Consider the following 11,522-nt stretch of genomic DNA (forward strand, 5'->3'; position numbering starts at 1 on the left):
AATGCTCCATATCCCAACTATCAAGAACCACCATCTCCATATTCATACCAAGAACCACCACCTCTCTATCCATATCAAGAACCATCATCTTTCTACCCATATCAAGAGCCACTATCTCCCTATCCATACCAAGAACCATCATCTCCTTCTTATTCATATCAAGAGCCACCATCTCCTTATTCATATCAAATACCATCAGATCTTGAGCTTCTCATGAAAGAATTCTTACATGATATAAAGACGAGTGTCAAAAATGTAGAGAAACATGTGCAGTCGATTATCAAGTCACAGGAAGAAGAGCAAGCAAACTCCTTCCCAAGAGATATAATACAAGATCCTATAGAAGTAAGTGAGGAAATCAATCAAAGGAGTTTACACTCCAATGAATTAGAGTACTTTCCACCCTCACACATGAAAGAAGAGGAAGATGCAAAAACAAAGGAGGAAGATGTGCCAACAAAGAAGGAAGATGCAGAAACAAAAGAGGTTGTAAGGGATGAAGACAGTTATGGGAATCTACACTCCAATAAAGTAGAAACTGGCATAGATAGTGAATTTATTGAACCACAAATTCAAGAAGTTTTTGATGAAGGGTACACTCTAACTATCACACAACACCCAGATTTTGAAATCAAAGAAGTGAAGGCAACCAAGAAAAGCAATGAAAAGTGGATTGTGACCAAGAAACAGAAGAAAATACCATGAAAAAGAAAAGGTCAGCAAAAAACAATCCAATCTCTACCCCCAACAAGAAAGGTGAATCAAGCTAATCACAATAAAAGAAAGATTGTTAGGAGGAATTTATATCAGGGGGAACTAATCTTCACCTCTCCCCCCTTGGAGACATTTCTTTTAACCAACTGGAAGAAGAGGAAGAAACTTCAATAATCAAGTGCCAAGCTAGTGACGTTAAAGAAACGCTTGTGGGGAGGCAGCCCGATGATTTCGTATCCTTAATCTATTTTTCGTAGTAGTAATTTTATTCTTTATTTGATTTTTTTTATTGAATTTTTACTGTTTTTCCTTTGTTTTACGTGTGTTTGATCATGCAGAATTTTTAAAACAGGAATCGGACACTTAAAAAAAAAAATTTTCGCCCACTCTAAAGAAGGGTGATTCTGCCAGCTCCACGCTGAATTTGGAATTTTCCAAGTTCAACGTGGAGTGTGCGTACAATTTTGATGAGAGGCTCTGCCAAGTCCACGCTGAACTTGGAAAATTTCAAGTTCAGCGTGACAAACGACGTAAACAGCGTGCACTATGGCCAGATCTCACGCTGAACTTGGTCCATCCCAAGTTCAGCGTGGATACATGCGTACGATGAGGGAGTTGCTTCAGAAAAATCCACGCTGAACTTGGCTCCTTTCAGGTTCAGCGTGGAGAATGAATAGCACAAACGAAACACACCCCCCACCCTTATATATATATACACACACACACGTTCCCCCCTATATTTATATATATACGTCCCCCCCCCCCCCTTTTATATACATAAATAAATCAATCAATCAATAAATAAATCATTCTATATATATAAATAAAATAAAAACAAAAAAAATAAACAAATTATATAAAATAAAATAAAATAAAATAAAATAAAATAAAATAAAAACTATATATATATATATATATATATATATTTTAATTATTTTAATCTCTCTTGTCTTTTTATCATTTGATTTTTTACACTAATATTTATTTTTACTCTTCCGTCTGTCTTTTTATGTCCCTTTCTATTTTCAGTTCTTCTTTGCTTGAGGACAAGCAAACTTTTAAGTTTGGTGTTGTCGCTTCGCTTGTGGATTTTCTGTTTATTTTAATGACATCAAAGGGAGGCAAATAATCTCCACGGAGGAGCACAGCTAGAAGAATGAGATGGCCACTAGGATAACTGAGGTGGTTAAGTTCCTTTCATTCTATATTTCCTCCCATTCTTATTATGTTATATTCCGATTTTCTGCTGTTTTGTTTTTGTTATTGCATGATCAATTGTTATTTCAATTTCTAAGTTCTAGTTTAATTTACTATTTATTTTGCTATTTGATTTTTATTCTGAAAGGGTGTCTCATGTATTACTCACTGAGCTTGAAATCAAGAAAAGAAAAGAAGTGATGTATTGCATGAGAAATTGAGTTTATATTAAAGAATAGTCTTATTTACTTAAATGTGGTGATATTATTTGTGATTATGAATGAATGACATGAATAGTGCATATTTGAATTTGAATCAAAGGATGTTTATGTATAAGGAATAAGAATTTAGAGAACTATTATGACTTCTCTGAAATTAGTGAAAGCTTAATCCTTAAAGCAAAAGAAACAGCAAAAGAAAAATAAAAGCAAGGTCCAAGGCTCTGAGCATCAATGACTAAGGAGGTCAGACATGATTAAAAGCTCAAAGAGTTTTTTCCTTAGTCATATGCTTGTGGTGTTCTTGTGTCAAGTAATCCTTGAGACAGAATATTTAGAGTTGAGACCAAATGCATTTGGCAGAGTATGCCCAAGGCTTTGAGCACCACTGTCTGGGAGTAACTGAAAGAAAAATCAAAACTTAAAGAGAGTTCCCCAGTTAAGTACTTGTGGTGTTTTTGTGTCAAGTGAAGCTTGAGACAAAACATTTAAAGTCACGGCTAGGCTCAAGGTGCAAAGCACCAAAGAAAAGAGAATTAAAATAAATTTGCTGTGTTCAAGGATTAAACTGAAGTAGAAAGATCAGAGAATTCATAATATAATCTGGATTCTAATTTCGAATGACAGTGATAGTCCTCTGATTCAAAGGAGAGTGAGATGCCAAAACTGTTCAGAATTGCAGGAGATAAACCCCACTTTAAGAATAGACTTGAGCATAATTGAACTCTCACTTCTCATGCAAATTCACATCTTAATCATGCACTTATTTTGGTTGCTTGAGGACAAGCAACAATTCAAGTTTGGTGTTGTGATGCGTGAGCATCTTATCTATCTTTTCCTTGTGAATTTGCACTTGAATTTCTAAGTTTAATCAAAATTTAAATATCTTTTAGCCACTATGGATTCTACTTTGAGTTGTGCACAGATTTCTTTATTTCAGGTAGCTTTTGGATGGATTTGACGGAGTTTTGTAGTAGAAAAGGGAGAAAGCGAATGATGCTGTCAATCCTGACCTCCTTGTACTCAAACATGAATAACTTGAGCTACAGAAATCCAATTGACACGATTCTAGTGGCATTGGAAAGCTAACTTCCAGGGCTTTCCAACGATATATAATAATGCATACTTCTTCTCCAGCAACCTCTGCCTCCTCCACGTTGAACTTGGCCCCTGCCAAGTTCAGCGTGGAACTTGAAAGCTCCCACGAACGCGTACTAACCATTCCACGCTGAACTTGAGAATTTCCAAGTTCAGCGTGGATCCAAAGCTCCAAAGGAAGAACTGCACCTCATCCACGCTGAACTTGAGGACTTCCAAGTTCAGCGTGGACCTGAACGAATCCAATGATCCCTCGTACAAGGCTTCGCAGAAAGTTTAATGAATTTTGATTTAATTTTATTTTATTTATAATTAGGAAAAGATATTATTTTAGTTTTAGAAAATATATTTTACATTAATTAGGATTAGATATAAAAGGGAAAAGAATCAGTCCTTCGGACTCCTCTCTTCTCTTCTACCTCATTCCAGATTTACAGTTTTTCAGAATCCTTATTTTCTCTTTGAACCATGAGCAACTAAACCTCCATTGTTAAGGTTAGGAGCTCTATCTATTGTATGGATTGATACTATTACTTTTCTATTTTAATTCATGTACTGATTTATTATTCAAGAATTGTTTTCGTTCTTTATTTTACGAATTTGGGTGGAACGGAAGTATGACCCTCTTTCTAATTGAGTTCTTGTATAACTTGGAAAAGCTCTTTACTTGAACAACAGCTTGAAAACATATTCTCCTAAATTTCTAATTATCTGGACTTAACGGGATATGTGACATATAATCCTCTTATATTTGGGTAATTAGGATTTCTGTGGCATATAAACTAGAATTGAACTTCACCCTCTAATTGGAATTAAGTGACCAAGAAATTGGCAGTTGATGAATTTTAGAGGAGACTAAAAAGGTCTAAGGAATTAGAGTTTAGTCACATATAGTTTTCCATGAATTAAATCTTACATGATTAAAATATTTAGTAAGAAAAGTCAATTCGAAAAATAGATATCTCTGAAACCTTAACTGTTTCTCTATATATTATTCATTACTTGTTTACTGCTTGCTTTTCTGATATTCTGAATTTACTGATTAATGCAATTGAACTCTCAAACATCATTTTCTGTTAGTCTAACTAAGTAAATCACATAACCATTGTTTCTTAGTCCATCAATCCTCGTGGGATCGACTCTCACTCACCTGAGGTATTACTTGGTACGACCCGGTGCACTTGCCGGTTAGTTTGTGGTTAGAAATTCCGCACTAATTACCTCAAGGAAATTACATTCAAAACCATTTCAAATCATAAACAGAAAAGTGATAAATTCCAGGCACACTTGACACTAACACTAGTTGCATGAAAAAATGCCAAAATGTTATATAATTCAATATATTGTACAGCTGAATCCTAATACCTGCGAATCCTTTGGTGTAATGACAAGATAATGACAATTTACAATCACAATGACAATCACTAAATTCTACAAAAATGAAAATCACAAGAGCAGTTCTTCTCATAATCACAAGAGAGGAAAGTTTGAGTGTACAACCTGCAACAAGATCTTCCATTCATACCAAGCTCTTGGGGGTCATAGAGCAAGTCACAAGAAGATCAAAGGTTGCTCTTTTGCTTCAAGGAATAATAATGATAAGAGCAGTGAAAACAGCATTAAGTTTGAAAATAACAAACAGCAGTTACAATGCCGATATATAATAGGGGAGATGTCTATACAACATTTTGGCTGAATAATATAGGCAAGATGCTGAAATTCTATGAGAGCAAAATAATGAATTAATGACCAATTTGATTGAGAATGAGGGAAGAGTAACCAATATTATTTTGTTGACTTTTAATTCCACTTTCTGCTTGGATCCTTGGCTCTCCACCACAACTCCTTGCACCCAAAGAGATGCACCAGTCGTAATCAAACCAAATTTAACCTAATAATAAGCTCCAGATCTTGAAAACAGACAGATAAAAAGCTACAAATTGCACTGATGAACTTAAAATACACCGGCTTTCATGATAGGCAAGAGTGATCACCGAATAGAGTTTCAGGAAAGAAGCATACTTGATCATAACCTTCTGCTCTCGAATCCATCACACATTGCATATTAGAAAGGCAGGAACCATCTTTAATCTGGATACAACAAACAATATTCTCAGTCAAATTAAAGGCATAGGGTTATTAACTTATTGGCCATAGACTGGGACAATAACCCTATAAAATAAAGGCGGAAAAATTCTACAATAGTTCCAATCAACCAAAATAGCAAAGACAAAAAGAGAAGCCGGTTTCACACATCTTACCAAACTTTATAGAAAACAACTAAAAGGCTTCACATTAAAGATAAAAGACCAGGATGAACTGCAACATGTCCACTCACACACCAACCCATTATAAAACCTTAAACACCAAGCAAAATCCAAGCCAAACACCACAAACAACATAAATCAAGCTCACCCAAAAAAATAGAATATTTTTTTCAAAATAATAATAATAATAATTTAAAGGGCCAGTTAATTACTTCAACTCAGTGTCATGGAATAATTGACAAACCCCAATTCCAAAATTAAAGCAAACAGCAGAAAATGCCACTCAGAAAACATAACAGCTCAGAGAATCACAAAGAAAGTTACAAACTTTGGTGAATTAACACACCTGAGATACTGAAAACAAAATAAAATAAAGAAGCAATGCTATGAATGCATCAGGAATTTCACTTGAAAAAGGGGAAATAAAAGAATAGGAAACATTACTGACATTTATGTAGAGATTGAGGATCAAAACTGAAAAGGGTCACAAGACATGGTTTGAGTGACTGTATGATGAAGAGCAAGCTTAGTGTTACAACGGTTTCATGGAGCAAAATTAAAGAGTGGTGACAGAAACAGTAGAGAGAAGAGTGTGTGTGAAAGTGAAGTGAGTGAGTGGAAACACAGAAACAGGGAAACAAAGATATTAACTACATAAGAAGATGAGTGAGAAGAAATTTCAGAAATATATTATTATTATTATTATTATTATTATTATTATTATTATTATTATTATTATTATTATTATTATTATTATTATTATTATTATTATTATTATTATTATTATGAAGTCATGAAATAAAAAATAAGTGAAACATAGACCGGGACAAGAACCTAGCCCTTAAAATTGGCCTAATCCCTGAAGCATATTTAGTACTATGATAGTCACTTTACTAGTATTTTAAGGCACAAAAAATAACATTAGTTCTATGCCATTGAAGAAATATTAAACCAAATATAAGATTGATAATGACAATCAACAAAGAATTAAATAGCAAGTATTTCCTTCTTTCATCGCTGTCTTAGTTCCTTAAAACTCTCTGGTTTGCTCATCAATTTTACAGTTATAAACTAAAAGTCATTAAGAGAGATGAAAATCTGTTTGGTCAAGAAGGTAAAAACAATACATATTTAAGCTATCAAAGTAAAAGGATCAAATTCTTTGTAACATTACATGCATATTTAAACCAAATGCCTATTTCTGCTATTGACTGCTAGGAAAGAGTTAAACAATAGTATTAATTTGGTTTCAACTTTCAATAGGCATGCAGGTTTTCAATTTTCTTCTGAGTTTTACAAAAATGATTTGTAGCATGCTCTATGGATTATAATTAGCCAAACTTCAAAGATTTAGAGTTGTATTACTAATTATGATATAAATGAAACACTCGTATATGAAGACAATAGCTCAATGCCACCAACACAGAAAAGTACAATCAGCACCCAAATGGAAGACAACACTAAATGCAGAAGACAACTCTCATTAAGGCTATCTTTCAGATTTTTATTAATGGCTATGAAAACGGGATAAGTAATGAAAAACTCATAGTAACAGTATAGCACCTCCTAATCATAATTTCATGTAAGAGATTCAAATTATTTTCTTACTAATAAATTGTAAGCATAAATACGCAAAAGACACTTACATAAGGACCTTGAAATTCCTACCACCACCTGCCCAGGGACCAACTCACAGTGAAGGAAGCATTGATGGCCGAAGCAGAGCTTGCGATAGAGCGCGACAGAGCAGCGACGGTGGCAGAGCGCGATGAACTTGAGTCTGAAACACCCGTAAGGAAAGCGATATACCGGAGAGATAGAGAGAGGTCGACGGCGAGACCAGCCGTGAGAGAGGTGAGACTCAGTGAGCTTGACGGTGAGAGTGGCAAGAAAAGAGCAAAGACTGACGACGGAGACATTGCGAGCGCCGGCAACTGACGAGGTTCTTCGCAGAGTGCTATTAGGGGCTCTTCGTCTCGGTTAGGGGTTCTTCGATTGGGGTTCTTCATCGTGGTTACGGGTTCTTCGTGAGGCAAATTGCAGCGACGGAAGGGAGCGGCGGCAATGAAGGACGATGAGTGTCGTCGTAGCGGTGAGGGCGAGGCGCAATGAAGGACGAGGAGTTAGGGCACAATGGAGAGTGGTCATTGCATTGGGGCTTTTGAAGGAGGAGTTAGGGCAGGGCACGAAGAAGAGAGGCTTTTTCTTATTTTCTCTAAGTCTTTAAACGAAGAAGGAACATTTTTAATTAATTTCAGCATCTTTTTTTTTTGGGAACCTTTTGGCCACGCTTTTGAAGCGTGCCAAAAGGCTTGTAGGAAATGGCTACGCTTGTGGAACGCCGCAATAATAAAACCCTATTGCTACGCTTTGAAAGCGTGCTGGTTTCTCTCTACGGCTACGCTTTTTAAACGTGGCAAATAAAAACGTGACCAAATCTCGCATCAATGGCCACTCTCATAAAAGTGTGGCCATTGACACTTTTCGCCACGCTTTTCAAGCGTAGCAAAAAAATGTGGCCAAATCTCTATTCTATCGCCACCCTCATAAAAGCGTGGCCATGGACCACTTTTGGCTACGCTTTTAAAGCGTAGCAAAAAAAAGCATGGCCGTAGGCCTTTTTTCTTGTAGTGACACATTGAATTTTAGAAAAAAAAATAGATTAACAAGTACATTAATGTAAATGCAACAACACATTATATAATTTTTTATGACTGAATGGTCAAAATAGCTTATCAAATTATACTTGTAAAAACCAACTTGGATTATTAGTCGAGTGTTTAGCTTATTCATCTGTCTAAATAAGTGTCAAAAGTTTGAATTTCGCCTTATACTTGTAATGATCTATTGACCAATAACAAACTTTTAAATGAAACTCCAATCTATAGTGAATTAGTCTTAATTAGTCAGTCGATTTAAAAAATATCGTAAAAAAAAAATTTACATGTAAATCAAATTGATCTCCCAAAATTTTATTGAGTCAAACTAGTACATCAAATTTGCTAACGTGACTTACACTAATTCCAACCCCAGATTTCGCCTGCATTTTGTTTGTAATACCTTGAAAAATGGAAGAAATTGGGGGGTGGTTGGCCGAAGAGAGAAAAATAAAATAATATTAATTGTAGAGTCTAAATAATAATAATAATAATAATAATAATAATAATAATAATAATGAAAGTTTGTTAATGGTGCAAAGAAGAAAGGTTGAATCTGTGAACTTCTTTTAGAATTTGTTTGCTTTTGCTTCTCACTGAATTAAAAATTTATTTGCTGTTGAGTCTGCCAAATTAAAAAATATTATGAGAGAAAAAAAATTCACATATAAATCAAATTAATCTCCCAAAATTTTATTGAATCAAATAAGTACATCAAATTTGCTAATGGAACTACATTAATTTCAACGCCAATTTTCGCCTGCAGTTTGTTTGCAATATACCTGGAAACATGGAAGACATTGGGGGTCGTTAAAAATAAATAGCTTTATTTTGCCTCTTGTTATTTTATAAAAAGAAGCTAGAGTAAATTAATTACTAATAGTCTTGTTAAGAGATACCTCCTATTAAGTACCACTTACGATCCAAATCGGATCATAATATCGTTAGTCTCTCTAAATTTGATTACTATTATATATACCAATTCATATTTCATAAAATCAAAAAAGTATACCATTTTTGTTTTTTATTTCTTTTCATACACTAGTTAGCAGTCTCATTGCTATCTTTGCCTCTATATCATTAGTAGTGTTGCTGCCGTGAATCCCACCATAGCCACTAGCAGCAACAACAACCAATAACAATAATGTCTTCCAAATTGAAGACAACATCATCCGATCTGCGAATTTGCAGCTTTGCAATAATTAGGGATGACAAAATGTAAAATGAGTTCGGTAGATGTAAGGGTAAGAAAAGATGGAGCAGAGGCAGGGGTTGGGGGTAATTATATGGGATATTACGGCACACAATAATATAAAAATTGCAAACATAATACTATCAAGCCTTATACTATCATAGCTAATATTTTTTTACTTTATTATAAATGGAACCTCATACGAAGGTGCTTATAATTGTTTTTAGATGAAAATGCAACCATAATATATATTGGTATGTGACATGTTGCTCAAAATAAAAGAATTTGATTTATACTTTACTAACCGTTACAAATTTTGATGTTGAATCTTCACATAAACAAATAACTATAGACAATTTTGCCTAAGTTTTCTCTCAATTAATAATATATGGGCCAATCTAGACCTTATTTTGGAGCAAAAAAAAAAAACTATTAAAAAATAACACAATCATATATTTGCAGAGATAGATATATAATTAAGTATATCAGATGGTCACACTGCGAAGAACAACAGTTTCAATGGTGAGACCAGGACCAAAGCCAAAAAGCACACCCCAATCAAGTCCTTCACCGGTGGTTTTAAGTCCTTCTTCAAGAGACTTCTTCCTCATCAAATCCATGATGAAGAACACACATGCACTTGACATATTACCATAATTGCTAAGCACATCTCTAGTAGCTTTCATTTTTTCTGGTTTCAAGTTCACCTTCTGTTCAACCTGGTCCAAAATTGCACGTCCACCAGGATGTGCAATCCAAAATATTGAGTTATAATCAGATATACCCAATGGATCAAAAGCTTTACTGAGTGCGTCATTAATATTTTGCGAAATAATATCAGGAACACTCTTGTTAAGATAGAATGTAAGTCCAACTTCACGAAGGAGACCACCGATAGCTCCATGGCTGCCAGGGACAAGTTTTTGATCGGTCGAAACAATCTCAAAGATAGGCTTCTCAACCTCTGGCACAGGATCAGAACCAATGATAATCGCAGCAGCTCCATCCGCAAACAATGCTTGTCCTACAAGACTATCCATGTCTGTCTCACTAGGACCACGGAATGTCACTGCCGTATTCTCAGAACAAACGATAAGAACACGAGCATCCTTGTTGTTTTCAGCCAAGTCCTTAGCCAAACGAAGAACAGTGCCGCCAGCGAAGCAGCCTTGGTGGTACATCATATACCTCTTGACGCATGGGTCGAGTCCTAAGAGTACGATGAGTTCATAATCAACGCCAGGCAACGCAACACCGCTGGTGGTGCAGAAGATCAAATGTGTGATTTTAGACATTGGCTGTCCCCATTCTTTGATGGCCTTGGTTGCAGCCTCTTTTCCAACTCTTGGTACCTCCCTGATCATCATATCTTCCCTTGCATCCAACGACGGTGCCTTGTATGCACACATGTTAGGATTCTCTTTCAGTATTTCTTCCGTTAAGTACATATGTCTGTTTTTTATCTGTGTTCTTTCACCTGAAATAATAAATTGTAATTTGCATCCATCATTACCTTTGATAAAGTCTAGAAAATGAAATATATAGCAATAATGTTATTCTTGAGTTATTTTCGTAGTGACTTAAATCTTTAAGTACCATTTGAATATATAGTTTATCCAAATTTGTAATTATAAAAATAATGTTATTATTAAGTAGTTATTACTATTAATATCAAACGGTGAATATGATATGTTGTATAATATTTTAATTTTTTATTTTAATTAATATAAAAGTAAAATAATAATTTTTTTAATAAATATTAAACAAAATAAAACTAAAAACACTTAATAAAAATACATACAAATACGCTGAAATTTCTTCTTGAGATCAGTCATGTGCTCGCTATTAGTTACTCTGAAATAGTAATCAGCATATGTACTCTGATCAACACAATTTGATGGATTTGCCGTGCCAATCGCCAATACAGTTGCAGGGCCTTCTGCCCTTTGAATGTTGCGGATCTCACTCACAGACACCATCTTTTCTTAGAAGTGTTTTTTGGATAGCAAAGCTTGGCTATGTTCTTTGGGATAGCAAAGCTTATTAGCTATGTGTTTGGTATTTTGGTGAAGAATTAGGCACGGAGAGGGGGGATATTTATATGCATCAGATTAGGGGCATAAGTGGAATTATAGTGGAGGAGTTATTGGAACATAATATATATAAAACGTGCTCAACA

General features: G+C 34.8%; 1 protein-coding gene across 1 annotated transcript; it reads right to left on the reverse strand.

Moving 5' to 3' along the window:
- Window positions 1–9,609: 9,609 nt before the first annotated feature.
- On the reverse strand, window positions 9,610–11,420 carry LOC112741586 (stilbene synthase 3-like). The gene is made up of 2 exons (XM_025790600.2): window positions 11,145–11,420; window positions 9,610–10,820 (listed from the first exon to the last, which is right to left on the reverse strand). Exons 1-2 carry the CDS (start codon window positions 11,320–11,322, stop codon window positions 9,829–9,831), a joined length of 1,170 nt encoding a protein of 389 aa, XP_025646385.1. The 5' UTR covers window positions 11,323–11,420; the 3' UTR covers window positions 9,610–9,828.
- Between the last annotated feature and the right edge of the window lie 102 nt (window positions 11,421–11,522).

This window comes from Arachis hypogaea, chromosome 14 (assembly GCF_003086295.3).
Source record: "Arachis hypogaea cultivar Tifrunner chromosome 14, arahy.Tifrunner.gnm2.J5K5, whole genome shotgun sequence".
NCBI classification, from domain to species: Eukaryota; Viridiplantae; Streptophyta; class Magnoliopsida; order Fabales; family Fabaceae; genus Arachis; species Arachis hypogaea.